General features: G+C 40.0%; 1 protein-coding gene across 1 annotated transcript in view; it reads left to right on the top strand.

The window, feature by feature from the left end:
- The window catches only part of atad2b (ATPase family AAA domain containing 2B), an 86414-nt gene that overhangs the window by 12505 nt on the left and 57821 nt on the right, over window positions 1–16088 (top strand). Inside the window, exons 15-22 of the mRNA XM_014992520.2 lie at window positions 102–192; window positions 390–701; window positions 1915–2065; window positions 2681–2867; window positions 3003–3188; window positions 10659–10794; window positions 12582–12775; window positions 12858–13017. Of these exons, the coding sequence (XP_014848006.2) occupies window positions 102–192; window positions 390–701; window positions 1915–2065; window positions 2681–2867; window positions 3003–3188; window positions 10659–10794; window positions 12582–12775; window positions 12858–13017 (1417 nt within the window). The remainder of the gene's footprint in view (window positions 1–101; window positions 193–389; window positions 702–1914; window positions 2066–2680; window positions 2868–3002; window positions 3189–10658; window positions 10795–12581; window positions 12776–12857; window positions 13018–16088) is intronic.

Here is a 16088-nt window from a genome sequence, read left to right on the forward strand (position 1 = left end):
TTGTCAGTCATTAGGAGATGTTTTAATTTTTGACATTAAGATGGATTTGCTTTGCTTTGCTGTATTTAATCACTGCTGCTGTTTTTTTTTTCTGACTTAAGGCCAGAAAGCAGATTCTGGAGATTCATACGCGGGACTGGGACCCCAAACTGTCTGAGCCATTTCTGAATGAACTTGCAGAAAAATGTGTCGGTAAGAGTCACGCAAAAACACGAAGCAGTGTGTCGTCTGCCGATGCCAATATAAAAACGCCCAGGGTTAAGACGGAGATCTGCAGAGCGCATTATAGAATTTCATCAAACTGACGCTGGAGCAGTCAGGGGGTATAATCAAGCCAAAATACGAGAGGGAGAGGGAGTAATTGACTGTTTATGCGCCTTTTCTTCCAGGCTACTGTGGTGCTGACATCAAAGCACTTTGCACAGAGGCAGCCTTGATGGCGTTGCGCCGCCGATACCCGCAGATCTACGGCAGCAGTGTCAAACTGAAGCTGGACGTGGCGTCCATCGTCCTGGGGCCCGGCGACTTCAGCAAGGCGATGAGGACGATCGTCCCGGCCTCCCAGAGAGCCCTGGCTGCCCCGGGCCGGGCCCTTTCTCCCACCCTCAGGCCCCTGTTGGGCTGCTCCTTCTCTTCGGTGCTGACAACTCTTCTCAGAGTCTTCCCCCACGCTCAGTGTACTGACAGGGACAACCTGCACGGTAAGAACGGGCCAGATTTTTTTGCCGCTGCGCTCCTCCTCCTCCTCCTGAAGCACCTCGTTTTCTCCCGCCGCCCATCTCAGTCGTCGGTTGGGTTTCCCGTCGGCGTGTTGTTGGATTTGATTATCTCCGTTTTCCCAACCTTATTACCACAGCTCTTTGTATCGCCCTCCCACTCTGATCATATTGTGCGCGCGTTCGCCTCACTTCCCTCTAAAGGTGGTGCCGTGGAGACCGAAAACCTCATCATTGTGTGAGCACAGTAACTCTCAACCCCCCAAGCCCCCTACCCCCTGCCCCACGTCCACAAAGGGGCATTTACAGCAGATTAGGCTTAATGGAAAACTTCACCAGCTGGGAGTCGTTTCTTCAGGAAGTTCAACTTGTTGCACCAAAATATGGCTACGGCTGAAACTGCTGATTATTTTCGTCATCAATTATTCAGACAATGAATCGATTGTCGGATGAAAAAAAAAAATTGGCACATTCTACCTATTTTTCATTTAATCCTTTTTCTTTTTATACAATATAAGAAATGCAATAAAAAATAAAAATGAACAAATAATTCAATCATTTAGTAACAGGTACAAGCACTGCTTTGTTCCTACAGCAATTTGTCTTTTTAATGTCGGGACTCGCATCTGATTGTTGGCGTATTTCTGTTCCATACATCACTGATATCAGCTGACTGTACTCATCGCATTATGTGTTGATTTATATTTGAGGCATTTTTTTGGAATGTTTTATTGTTTTTTTTTTTTTTTTTATATTTTTTAACTTGACACTTCGTCTTTTAGTTGTTGTACTTGCTGTAACATTAATTGCCCATTTTGAACATGAATGAATCTTAATCTGAATTTTTTTTTTTTTACGTAAGAAAGTGAGCATTTTATTGCCTAAAATTAATTAATTAATTAATGAGCTGGGAGGAGCTTAAACATATTTACAGACAAAGACGTTTTTATCTTAGATGCATTAATCATTTACTTAATTAGTTGACGATTTCAATAATCGATTAATCCAGTTAATCCCTTCTGCCCTAAAAGTGGCACAAACACCTTGCGTAGCGTTTGCTTTTCGAGGATGTTTGCTTTTGTTCATGTCAAAGTTAGAGCATCTCTAATAAAAAGCGCTTGTAGAAGCAAATGTGGCTTATAAAAGCGTGTTTCCTGCACACAAACGGTTCTTTAAGCGGTGTTCTCCTCTATGACAGCCGGCGACAATCAACTGCTTGAAGAGGACTTTTACAGCGACGACGACAATGAGGATGGCTCCGCCTCCATTTACGAAGTTCCGCCTTCTGCATCGCCAAAGAGTCACCTCTTCTCCTCTGCAATGCACAGACCCTTTCTCCACTTCTCCTCGTGAGTTTGACGAGAACCACTCTGTTAAGGCATCTTTATTTGCTGTAATTGTCGTGAGCAGTCAAAGCTGCTCCTGACTTAAAAACAAGCTGTGTGGCATGTTCGGTAATGTCTCGAGATATTTTTTGTGTTCATCGTTTGAGTGTCCCACTTTATGTGAAAAAGACATGAAGTTTAAATGTTAAACGGCAAGTTATGAAAGGCTTAAACGCGAGAAATCGAAACGCGCTTTGATGTGCTTCTAACAGGAAGACCTTTAATTTCAAGTTTAATATGCATATACAGGCTCTTGCAAAAGTACTTAACTGCCTTTAATCATATTTTCAAGTTTCTTATTTAATGCAAAAAGTTGAGAAAATAGCAAATATAACATTTCCAATCATACTGTCAGTTTACATATTTTTGATCATCAATAACTGAAATTTATCAAGACGATGTATCAAAGTTCTAATAAGAAATTTATCACGATACATGATAATCTCTACGATAAATGCCCAACCCTATTGAAGTCGTGTAAATACAAAAAAAAAACAACAAAAAACTAAACGCCTGCAGCAGGTTGCTCTGTTTTCCTGAGTTCCTGCAGATAACTCTACAATGTCATGTTGTTTGCAGCTCTTCACTCCAGCAGCCCACAGCGTACCGGCCCCGCCTGCTGCTGGCAGGGGCCCCGGGTTCTGGACAAAGCTCCCACTTGGCTCCTGCCTTGCTCCACCACCTGGACAAGCTACCAGTGCACCGCCTGGACTTGCCCACCTTGTACTCCGTCAGCGCCAAGACGCCGGAGGAGTCCTGCGCTCAGGTAAAAATCAAAAACAAACAAAAAAACAAAACAATCTCAACCTTGAAGTTATTTTTTTTGTTCAGTTTGTTGACATTTAGCCTCAACAGACTTCAGCTTTGTTTCTCTGTTTGAGCCGCCTTCGTTTCTCTGTAGGTTTTCCGTGAGGCCCGTCGAAGTGTTCCCAGCGTGGTGTACATGCCTCATATCTCAGAGTGGTGGGACACGGTGAGCGACACTGTGAAGAGCACCTTCCTCACCCTGCTGAACGATGTGCCCTCCTTCAGCCCGGTCCTCATCCTCGCAACCGCCGAGACTCAGTACTCCAAGCTGTCAGAGGAGGTAGGAACACGAACGCAACAAGAAGTCAACAGGAAATCGAAAACGCCGACAGTTATTACTTCGGTGGAGGTTGGAGGAAATGGAAATGTATAAAGGGTTCTGATCGTGCTTTGTTGCGGGGTTCTTGATGTGACACATATTTTGGTGTTGAGGATTTCCTTTAGTAATTAAAACAAAATTCTTAATTTTGCACGTAATGTTTGAGTTATGAAAAAACACACTTTTCTCATCTTGCAAAACTCTTGTTGAACCACAGCGGTTTGTTTCGTTTGTGTATTGAAGTACTTTTATTTACAATTGGTAGCTGATTTCAGACAGGTTTTTTTTGCCAAAATTAGTTTGCATTTATATTATCTGTTTTATATTTGACACACTAAACGTGTTAATTTTGTACATGTTTACGTATGGATATATGTTTTTATTCTAAAAATCAACTCAGTTTTGAACGTACATAATTATTTGGCCAAATCCAAAAAGTTGGAAAAGCTGCAGAAAAGGTTTAAAATTTCAGATAAAGGCACAACAAGGTCATCTCTGGTCAGGCAACAGAAGGGGTTTAATTGGGTCTGAGGTTTGGCAGCCTGAAGCCTTGACCCTAAGCCACCTTCTCTGTATAGAAAAGCTCAGGCAGGCTGGAGGCCTCCCATCTGTTTTTGTCGCGGTGCGTTCCTGTGCGCCTGGTGTTTTGGCGAATCCTTGTCCAAGCTCACTTAGGCAGTCGGGAGGATTCTTTATGTTTTTGGCCGATAAGCATTGAGGGGGTTCCCCTCATTAACCTCTCAGTTCTAGTTTGAACTTTTATGCTTTTTATTTTTATTTTTTATGGCTCTTTTTATGCTTCTTTTGTACTTTTCGCAATGCCCATTTTTTTTTCTTCTTATAATTGAAATATTTCAATAAGATTTTTGGTTTTATAGATGCAGACAAATCAAATCTAAAACTTGATCTGAAAGCATTTATTTGGGGATAGTTTGTCTAAGCCTTATGTAGAAAATAATGTTTCTTCTTTGGATTCTTGAAAGTTTGAACATACGATGGAGTTTTAGGGCCACACTAAGAAAATCATTTTAAAAATGAAATTATAAGCATAAAGTCATAGAATTACAAGACTAACGTTTTAATATTACAAAAACAAAGTCAAAATAATACAAGATTACAGTCGTAGCACTAAGAGAATAGCTATAAAGTTAGGACTTTATTCTCATAATATTATGACTTTATTATTGTAATTTTATGATTTTATTCTCATAATTTTATATATATATATATATATATATATATATATAAAAATTTTTTTTATCAGAATGACCCTCGTACTCAGTCATGCAAACATGTTTTAGTCGGTGTTTTGTCTTTTACGAACTCTAGGCGCACCAGTTCAGAAAGTTAGAGACTCCATCCATCTGACTGAATGTCCTATCAGTACGGAAACTGTCATTATGCTTGAAATACTTCGGCGAGCAATTATTGCATCATTAAAAATATTTTTGAAGAGTTTTTTAGTATACATCCAGCACCCTAATGATCTCCAAACCCTGCTTCTCTTTTATACTTCTGCATGTTTTTCGTCAGCCTGGTTGTTTTTCTGCTGGCTCTCATGTTGGCACAATAATTCTTCTCAGTCATTTTGCATCCATACCCAGCCAAGCATAAGTAATTTATTATAATTAAAATAATAGTGTTTGTATATAATCAGCGACTGCTGCTGATTTAAAATTCTCAATTAAACTTCAGGCTGTTTAGTGAAAATCAACATTCGGTCTAGAGTTTTTAAAGGTTAGATGAGCAGTGCTATGATGCAAGTGTTTCTACATCCTGTTTTTTTTTTTTTTTTTTAGCCTAGAACTGGAACATTTAATACTTGAAGTCATTGATTTGAGTGCTGCAGAACTTTCTGAATTTTGCTTTTCAGCAATTTTCCTTTTTTTTGAACCCAATAAATCGAGGATTGCAGCAGTTCCACTGTGGACGTGTTTCTCTTGTCGACTCGCCTCGGTGGATTATGTTTTGAACCAAAATGGCCATTTTGGTCATTTTACTCTCCAGCATCGAGAACACAGTGACAGCTGCTTCCTCAGCTCCAAACCGCAGCAGGGAAGCGGGCAGCGTCCCTCCAGAACCAAACGGACTCTACAGGCCGGAGTCCAGCTCTGTGGCGGCCCTGCTTCCCTGAGCAGCTGTCCATTCTGCTCAGACGGAGCTTCGTTTCTGTTGCAGCGCAATAAAATGAAAAAAAACCTGAATCGTGATGCGGTAGCTGTAGCTGGAGAGACACTGTGATGTATTTTTAGCACTTTTAGGTGTTTTTGCAAGTCATACATGATCAAAAGCTTGTAGAAGGTAAATAGCTGTCAGGTGGATTTGCCTCTTTTCTTTCTGATTTCCCTTAAGAAGGTGCATGAAACAAGGGATGCACAGATTCATTTTTTTCACTTCCGATACCGACATTTGAGATTTAGTATCAGCCTGTATCGATCCAATACAAAGAAACGGTGCTGAATTGACTCAAAAAGTCTTTTTCTTTTAAAAACCCATATATAAATGTACTGAATTACAAATTTATTTAATAAGTCTGCACCAGTACGGCTCACTGAAATACACCAATAGCTTCTCAAGCTTGGTCAGACATGTTAAGACAACTTTAATTTATTCAGTCAGTGTAATTAGGAGCATAACAGCCAATGGGAAATAAATAATAAAGAAACCGAGGCTGACAGAAACAGCAGGTTGACTACCTTGGTCAGTTATGTGACCAAGGTAGTCAACCTGATTTCATTTGTCTGCATCTATAAAACCAAAAATCTTATTGACTACCTTGGTCAGTTATGTGAAAAATAAACGTCAACAAACCCTTTAAGTGGTTCAGGAAGAACAATTAGGAATTCTAAATGTAACGTAGATAATGAAGCATGATATTACAAAGCATAGAATTAAACTGAATAGATCTGTCCTTAAGGATTCGGCACATCGTCACCAGTATCCGATCTAGAATTTTTTTCATCATTCGGGCCGATACAGATAATGATATCGGATCAGTTTATCTCTACATGAAAATCAAAGCTACAATGCAATAGGAGAAGAAAACTAGTTTTTGTTGCGTCACTTTAAAAAGAGTAGAATGTAACATGGAGATTTACATCTCAGAATTCAACTCCTTTAAGGAAATAAATGTTTTCATGTCTTTCTGCCATAAGCGTTAACTATTTAAATTAGATGCGAGGGGGAAGCATCACACCGTATTTCTTCGAGCGAAGTTGTCCTAAATAAGCATTTTGCTGTTTTAAAACAAAGACTCAACAAGGAGTTGACGTTTCAGGCCGTTGTTGGCTTCTTATAATATCAACCAGCTTTAGGAAAACAGCATTTTCCTGTGTCGTCTCCCTGGAGAATGTAGATCCTTACCGAGGAGATTTCCCAAAAGACAGCCTTCATTTCCAAATCCAGCATGTTCCCTGACAGGGAGAGGTTGAAGGCTCAAATGAATAAAACATAACACATTTGCTGTTCTGCAGCCAGCCTTCCTGTTATCTGCTGAAAGTCTCTCTCACTCGCACCAGAAATAAACTATTTCTATGGCTATGTCTCGGGGTGTCATCGAAAATACAGTTTGTCCAATGAGACATCTTGGTTAAAATGCTGGATGATTTTTTGTTTTCTCTCTCTCCGCTGCCCTTTTTTTTTTTTTTTTTTAAACACATTCGGTAAAAACAAAAATAGCTGACCGCTTCATTCAGAATACATTTAAACATTTAGATGCTACAATGTTTTGTAGAGTTATCAGAAATCAGAACAAATGGAATTAATTTTTTTTTTCTTCAGCTTACAGAGTTGTGTAAAGGGAGTTGGAGATGTTTTGAAACAAATCTGATAGTTTTCAAATGTCCAGATCCAGTAGTTTGTTTTTTTTTTGTTTTTTTGTTTTGTGGCTTGGTCTCAGAAGAAGGCTAGAGAAATGCATCTTACTCAGTCTAGAAACTTTCTCCCACTATTTTTTTTCCTTCTTCTGAATTTTCATCTATTTTTAAGTTAGAACATATAATCCCTCCTGTGTTTCTGGTCTCAATTTTTTCCTGCCAAAAACATGCCTCCATGGGATCGGTTTTTATTTATTTTTATGTTTTTTGGTTCCGACTCTCTTCACATTTTCAGAGCTCTGCAGAGTCAGTGTTGGGGAACGCACACTACTCAATAACATTAAGCCAATATATGGTCTGAAAGGCAAATAAAATCAAATGAGAGAGGTACAGGGGAGGGGAGGAAAAAAAGTTTTGAGAAGGCAGTGATGGAGAACACTCCAGGTCCACGCACTTTCTGCAAAGCGCAAACTGTTGCAGCATCTCTCTGCAAGGCGTACAGAGAAGTCTGATTGATTATGGTCATGAAGGAATTGTTGGGCCCAGGGGGCATGAAATCCAACCCCTAACAAGCACACTGTGTTTTGGTTTCAAACAAGTAGCTTTCTCTTCACTCACTGTCAGCTGTCAGTGCCTGACTCACTTGTGTTTTGCACACGGCAATACAGAAAGTTCTGGACTGTGCGATGTCTTCGCCTCTTGCTGCAACTCGAGAAGAGATGTTCTTCTCATTGCCTTATTTCTATGTTTACAATTGTTTATATTGTATTGTTAAATTATCTAAAAAAAAAAAAAAAAAAAAAATCCAAAAGAAAAACAACAAAAAAACTCTGACAAATTAATTTTTATAGCAGCAACATCTACAGTGGAGATAAAAACAAAAAAACTGACTTAACAGCAGAGCATTTCTCCAAAAACCTCTGCATACCGTTAGATCAGTGTCACATATTTATATATATAAAAAACTGCCGAAATTTTTTTTTTCTGATTAAAAAATACTTATATCAAAATTCTGATATTCTCTGATATTCTTCAGAAATTTGTAAGAGAAAAAAAAAAAAACTCAGGTGTTTTCTGAGATTCTGAAGCCACATGACTAATACTTAGTCATGTATGAAAGAGGATCTGTGATGCTAAAGGCCAAATTTTCTTCCAAAAAAATAATAAAAAAAAAACCCTGGAAATGATGCATGGAATCTACCACTCTTTTAAAATTTACTAGTGAAATTAACATTAAAATGAATCGTCCCTGGGTTGGTCTCTCAGGAGCAAAACATGTGAACAAATGAGCACAGATACCAAGAAACCCTTTTACATTAGCAATCTCAGTTTCCATATGTAAAACCTGCAGATTGAGAATTTTTTTATACACTTTTCTGGTATTTTACTTCTTTAGTAAGTAGATCAGTTTTTGGGCAATAAATTGGGTCGCACGTGAACTAATTTCTCAATGGTGGGACTAAAAAAAAAAAAAAAACCCCTGAGTGACCAATCATTTGAGGGGAAAAAACCTCAAAAAGCAAACCAAACTCTCTGACACTCAAAGTCCGTCATTGGTTCAACGACAGACGCGCATTAGGCCCGTATTGTGGCGCAAAAACCAATCGGAGACGGCGAAGAGCGTAACAGACAAAAAAAAAAAAAGAAAAAAATGTCCAGAATAACAAAAAGTTATTCTGGAGCCATCCAGAGGGACAGCGACAAACCAATTCACATTCATGCTTCAGCAGCATTTTAAACGATTACCCTCCAGTAAAATTGATTGTGCCAGTGGAATGAAAAAAACAAAACAAAACAAAAAAAAAACTACTTCTGCACCAACATAGCAACTTTCTTTGCAAATTCATCTCAATCCTTGGTATCTTTTTTTCTTTTCTTTTTTTTTGTTTTGTTTAAGCATTCATCCATCAACATGTCTTTGCTTTGCATGATTCTGTTGCTGTCACCCCTGCAGCTTTCTATGATGATGAAAACACCTGCCCGCTGTGTGCTGCACACACTACAACCGTCTCTGATTCCTCTTGCTGTCTCTCTCTCTCTTTTTTTTTTTTTTAATCCTCTGCTGCTATTTTACCTATTCTACCTTACCGCCAGAGGGAAAAAGGAAAAAAAAAAAGAGACACAAACAGCAAGATGGTGAGAACAAACATGCCACGTATCCCGGTGAGGATCGATGAGAATAACAGATGGGGTGGAGGGGAAGAAAGTCGGTGCTTAGTCAGCAGCAGCAGCCGCCTCTGGGGAGGCGTTACCTTGAGCTCTTATCACCGAATTGAACTGGGATGTGTGAAAACGACCCCTTGTGTAAATCAAGGTTCCTTTTGTTTCCGTCCCCCTTTTCTCTGCTTTTTCATTTAGAAGGTGATTTCGAAGTGAAAACGTAATGCTCTGAAATATTTTGAAGGCGAACGCAACTCCCAGCTGGAGGCGCACGATGCAAGTTGGGATGGCTCTACAGCTTCACGCTCTCTAGGAGTGTTGTTAGTAAATGTTAGTGTTGGGGAACCATCGCGGCTTGTTCTTGGGAACACCGCAGAAACAAATGCGCCCTTCTTGCAGTTCTAAGCATTGCAAAAAAAAAAGGAAAGAAAAAAAGGGAAGAAGAAAGAGACAAAAACATAAATAATTTGAAGAGAAAAAAGTTTGAATATAATTCCAAAAAATACGTATCAGATTTACTTTTTCTGATGAAAATGTCTGGCAGCACTGAGGTGGATTTTGCCTCAGTGAAATGTGGAGTAATTCTGATGCATAGCTTTCTTTTTTTAATAAGCTATGCATGTTTCCAACGGTTTGAGATTCTGCTCTGTTTTCCTTTAAAAACAGACGGAAATCACAATTTATTTTTTTTTAGCTTAAACACTCTCTCTCTCTTTTTAAAGATCCACTTATATATTCACACATTTCGGCTATCTTTCCTCTGTCTGCCCCCTGCAGCCTTTTATCATGAGTAAAATGCCTACCTGCAGTGTGAAGAACACTTTTTGAATGTCTTATGCATAATTTACACGATTTGGCACTGATTCAGCTGTGCTTTTCTTATACTTGAAATATGAACCTTTTTTTTTTTTTGCTCTTAGAGTTTGATAGGAATAGAATTGGAAAAGGCTGCTGTCGCTCTGTATTCAAGTAACAAATCTGTTTACACGGCAAATGTTTTGGCCGTTCAGAGGAACGGAAGGGTGTTTTTCAGAAACCTTTCGAATCGTTAGCTTTTATTAGGCATGTTTCTGTTGCATTTCTTACACGGGCTAAACTGTTTCATGTTTTTGTCAAAAGTCATTCATGAAAATGTATTTTTGAGGTCAACATGACACAACCTTATTGGTATGGAGTTACAGCACTGATCATTCAGTGAACAGGGGGAGAATCTGCCGCAGGAACGACCCGATAATTGGCATCCGGAGGTCACGACCTGAGGACATACCCTGTTCTGCTCCAGTTTTATTTGCATTGTGGTTTCTGTTAAGCTTGTAGCGCTTTTCACACTAAAATACGTAGAATCCAGTGAACTGCTGTTAGCGTACAAAAAAAAGGACTAATTTACGATTTAATGCAGTACCAGAAGCCTGTTTTGTTTTCACTGTAAAATCATTACTCTCTGTGTTTATTACAGGTAAAAAGTATATTTCAGAGGACCTATGGGGAGGTGGTACTGCTGTGCCCTCCAGGAGATCAGGAGAGGAGGAGCTTTTTCTCTGATTTGCTGCTGGTCCAAGCAGCCAGACCTCCTCCCCGACCCAGGAACTCAGGTACTTGATGTTTTTTATGGATGCGTTCTCATGCCAGGCGAGGCGGATGCAGCTGATCTTCGCTGTCGGTCCTAGAGGGCACTGTTGGCCTTCTCCTTACTTCCACTTCTGTTTTATGTTTTGCAGTTTTATTTGTGGCCGTTTGTAGCGTGAAAGCTGTTCGACTTGATGTGGTTTTGTGTGTCTTACATTTTTTTTGCTTTAACTTGATTTGTCGGGTTATTGTTTCTCTAGGAAGTAGACATGTCTGCTTCCCATTTGCATCAGAATCGGGCTTTTCCGGTGACCTTCCACAGTTATCCCACTGCTCCCTCACATCTCTGTTCCAGTTCACTTACAGAGCACCGTCCTACTAGGCTTTCAAATGGAAATGGTGGCCTGTCTTCTTCTGCCAGTTCCACACTGACACAAAGCAGGTTACCCAGCCTTACCTGCTCTGTGCTCTGCAGGGGTCCCTGCCTCACTGAGGCAGCTGTCTGACCTCCACAGGAGAGGAGAACAGAATTAAAAAAAAAAAAAAAAAAAAGCATGGCGTGGAATTGCTGAGAGCCGGCCCAGTCGCGATTAGGCGTAATTAGAATCAGGACTGGTGCTACTGAGTGAAACGCCCGTAGGGGCAAAAGACTTGTCCTAACGATGCCAGCAGGCGCCTTGGGCAAGCGTTCGTATCTTAGGAGAGGGCGGGGGGGGGGGGGGTGTATGTGTTTAAAATTCTCTATCACTGTGCCACTGGCCGGGGAATGTTCCTCAGTGAATTTCAAAATTAGTGTTTGTAAAATGTACATGTGGCTTCTTTTTTTTTTTTCTTCTTCAGTTCGTCTGAAATCCCCTTAAAATTAGTTTTCCCCCCCATCCCCCCTCAGCTTAGATTTAGGGTGTTTTCACACCTGATGGTTTGCTAGATTTGTTTTTATCGGGAGCCAAAGTTGCAATATTTGTTGCGTTTTGTTACATTTTCATCTTTCACACTGCACTGTGTCAAACAAAGCAAAACCCTTTGAAGCACTGAAGTAAATGAAATGAAGACGACATGAGCGCAACTTCCTTCTTCACAAAATGTAAACAAAACTGGAATGGCGTCAGATTTTATCTTCCACTAGACACATAAATTTGTTTTGATTGTATTTACCCAAAATGCCCTGCACTATTGTCCGCATCCTGCTTTTAGAGTGGTCTCTGGTTCACTTGGCATGTAGCATTTATATATGCATTCGAACTTCACCAGAGTTCACTTTAACCAAACCAAAACCTGGGTTTTTAGGCAAACCTGAGTGTTTGTTTATTTATTTATTTTTTGGTCCGCACCAGAGTTGAGTTACCCATTTCACATTTCCGCAAACAAGCTGGACTTTCTAGAGAAACCAACTAAAGTTTGACTAAAGTGGGTCGAACAGGGACTTTTACTGTAATTATGGAGTGATTGAGAATCTGGTTTACTTTAAAATGCAAACTATTCATCTGTCTGTCACATCATCCTTCATTCGCCGTTTGGATCGCCCTCTATCGGCCCTTCATCTGTCGGCCCTTCATCTGTCGGCTCACTGCTACTCTGTCCCTTCTACAGTCTCCTTTTTCTCTTGTTCAATATTTAAAGCCTGCCCGCCGTTTCAAATGTGAATGTTTGCATTTACAATTTAAACCAATTAACTATGGATTTTTAGAAAATGTAAGCCTAAAAGGTTTGAAAACCTTTTAGACTTATGCCTTTGGCTATAGCCTGGTTAAATCTAACGTTTTAAAAGTTGATGAGAAAGTCTAGCGTCATTTATTCTCCTCTGTTTTTGCAGGGAGGTGCGAAGAGGTGCTAGCGGTGGCAGAGACGCCGGCCCCTCGGGTCCTGTCGGAGGAGGAACAGCGCCGCCTAGCTGAACAGGAAGACAACACGTTACGGGAGCTCAGGCTCTTTCTCAGGGACGTGACTAAGCGCCTGGCCACCGACAAACGGTTCAGCATTTTTAGCAAGCCAGTCGACATCGAGGAGGTAAAACTGGCACCGGTTCTCGAGAAAGATCATGGCGCTTTCCTGTCTTTGGCCGACACGACCCGGTACTTATGCTTGTCAGGTGTCGGACTACCTGGAGGTGATCAGGCAGCCCATGGACCTATCCACTGTCATGACCAAGATCGACACCCATCAGTACTTGACGGCCAAGGACTTCCTGGTGGACATTGACCTCATCAGCAGCAACGCTTTAGAGTACAATCCCGACAAGGATCCTGGAGGTAAGGTAGCAAACCGTGTGCGCGCTCTCTCGTTTCCAGTAAACTTGTGTTGTGGGTGGCTTTTACTTAATGTTGTTTTTTTTCTTTTTCTTTTTAGTGTTTTTAGTGCTTTATTTAGTGTTCAGTGGGCAGAGTGAGAGTTCGGGGTCCGCAGGTCGGGAAACGATTCCCGGACGGATTCCATTAAGAACTAAAAGCCTCCATAAACCAGTCACCGTTTTTACCACTACACCATACGATTCCATTAGTATTCGGTGCCGGTTTTAGGCCGTATATTCAGCTCTGTTTGAAGAAGTAAAGACATCCGATTTATATACAGAAATGTATAGGCAGTTATGCCTAATAATGTTGACAAATTTCATTATAAAGCTATTTATAAAGCTATTTTACATTTTAGTCTCGTCATATGATTTAGTGTTGCTGCTTTAATGTTTCACATTTAGATGATACTGTTTACAACAGTTTTGTTTTCAAACTAAAAATCTTATGTAACAGACCACAGTTCAAAGGATAGGGATAGTTTTGCAAAGCCTGGTTGTAGGGCTGGAGAATGAATGAATAACGATGTATATTGCAATAAACATGTGACCAATATCAACAGGTAATACATCTGACAGAATATAATTCAATAATTATTAATAATAATCATCAATAATTTCACTGGACTTTGATTCAGAACCACACAGCATTCTGGGGGACTTACGCAGACGAAAAGCTTTAGTCGCTCAAGCTGTCACAGCCACAGCTAACTAAGGTTGGTGGCATCAACTAATGAACTCAAAACAGGAGAGACTGCGCCACCAATTTGTTAATATTTTAGATAGTTAAAACATAAAAGCTCATCAGTAATTGTAAAAAATCGACTGATGTGAAACACTTAACTCGTGTTTCTATCTGGGCTTTCAGCAGTCGGTAATGTGGACACAAAATATGGTGGTTTTCAAGTGGTTATCACTGATTGATGGGGTTCAGTTGAGTAGACATCAGTAAGGCTGCGTTTCTAAGCCCCTCCCACATCCAGTTTAGTTGAGTTGTCGGTCAGCTGTGAATGATGGCAAAGCTGCAATGTTGGCTGTTTGGGGAATCTTTGACGACCAGATAAACACACAAGGAAGGATACACCACAGGAGTGTGGAACTGTAAACAGAGAAGCTGAAGCACTCACTCCATCTTTCTCTTTTCTGTGGTGAATCATTGCTTATTGGTGTTTATCTGAATAATTCCAGTGTGGGCTTTAATAGTAGATAAAATGGTGTTTCTGCAAATTCAGTTGGATTGTGTTTGATTAGTACATTAAGAATTTACCACACACACAATTTCATTTTTAAGTTGTTTTTTTATTTTATTTTTAGGATAAGTATGGATTTTGACTGTTTACAAGGTCTGTTTTCCTATTAAAACAGAAAAAGAGATGTTTTTATTTTTTAAAAATAGTCATAAATGCAATACTGTGAAATTCTCCTGTTTTTGTTTAAGACCGATCCCATCAGAATATCCCACCAGGCCGCGCCGACTCACGGCCACGGCTCCCAGGCACTAAAATTACTTTTTCCTTTTTGAAAATTCAAATGAAGACCAGCATGTAAACCCCCTGCTGATAGCTTTTCCACAGTGTAATTCAAGCCTTGTAGCTAAGGACGGCTGCTTGACACTTTAATTGCATATCTTGGACTTTTTTTTCTTCTTTTTTACTGCATCTTTGTCCTCATCTGAGCACCTTTTTTGGTGAGATTAAAATGGCTTTTGTAGCGTGCGTTGGAACCCAGGTGCATAAAATAGTCTTGTTGTCTGCAATAATGCACCTGAATGCACCAGATTTATTATTTCTATGTTTTGTTCTCATGTTTAAAATGATCTAGAACAGTGTTTATATTGCCCAACAGCCGTACATTCAAGAGTAAATTGCGCAGACAGTAAGGCTGGTTACTACCGGATACAGGAGCCCAACATAGAGCTGTGCCGCATTGAATTAGAATGTCATTTAGAAACGATTCAAATGAGAGTTTCAATACAGAAAATGTAATTTCCCACACAATCACTGGGGACACTGTTCAGACAGAACGAGTCTATAATTACCAAAGAAGCTGGCTGCTCAGAGTGCTGTACCCAAGCAAATTAATGGTAAGGAAACGATGGTGGGAGATGCAAACGGGGAGGCGCCGGGGCGACTGTTGCTCAGTTGGACGAATCGTCTCACGATCGTAAAGTTGTGGGAGGATTCCAACTTCCTCCTGCCGCGAGCCAGTTTACACAAAGCTGCCGATCTAAAAGCGAAACAGAATCTGTGGAGTGTTGTCGAGAAGAGGATGAGAGACACCTGACATGGTGGAGAACTAAAAGCTGCAACCAAAAAAATCTGGGCTTCCTTTATAACTCGACGGCAACAAAACGTACACGTAGAGTACGGTTCATAGATGTACCTTTCATCATAATCATTAAAGTTGAGTTAAAATAGTCCGAGTCTAGATAATTATGAATTAAATATTTTTTTGATGATATCCAAATTTATTGGAAAGCACTCTAACTCTATCGCTGTAGGTTTCCCACTTTAGATTGGTCGGTGAAAGGTCATTTTATGTTTTTTTTTTTTTTTTAACAAAACGTGAGTTTATGTTCATTTAGATCCCCATTAGCATCAGCTATTCTTCCTGGGGTCAGCTGACATAAATACAGACAGATTCCTTCTCCATTTGCTTGAATCAGTATGCATGTTACATTGTAGTTGTCGTTCATCTCCCCCTACGTGAATTTCCCGCAGTATCGTTTATCTTAGAAGAGAATCATCTGTTCATGCTGGAGAGAGCCTGGGTCATTTGTGTGAGCATAAGCGATACAGTAAAGGGAGAAAATACAAATGGTATGTTTAAATAAATGGAGAAATAAAAAAACGATGAAGCTTCTTCGTTTTCTCAACGTCCAGGGAATAAGGCCCAGATTCTCCACAATTAGGGTGTGGGGCAGATTTGACATCAGCTTTCAAAGTGCTGGTTAAAAAAAAAAAAAAATCATTCCACCATGGTTTTCTGCTTCTTCTCGTACTTCACGCTAACTTGGTGGAAAGTTTGAAAAAA

This window comes from Poecilia mexicana, unplaced genomic scaffold (genome assembly GCF_051168715.1).
Source record: "Poecilia mexicana isolate PSO_F unplaced genomic scaffold, ASM5116871v1 scaffold_21, whole genome shotgun sequence".
NCBI lineage: Eukaryota > Metazoa > Chordata > Actinopteri > Cyprinodontiformes > Poeciliidae > Poecilia > Poecilia mexicana.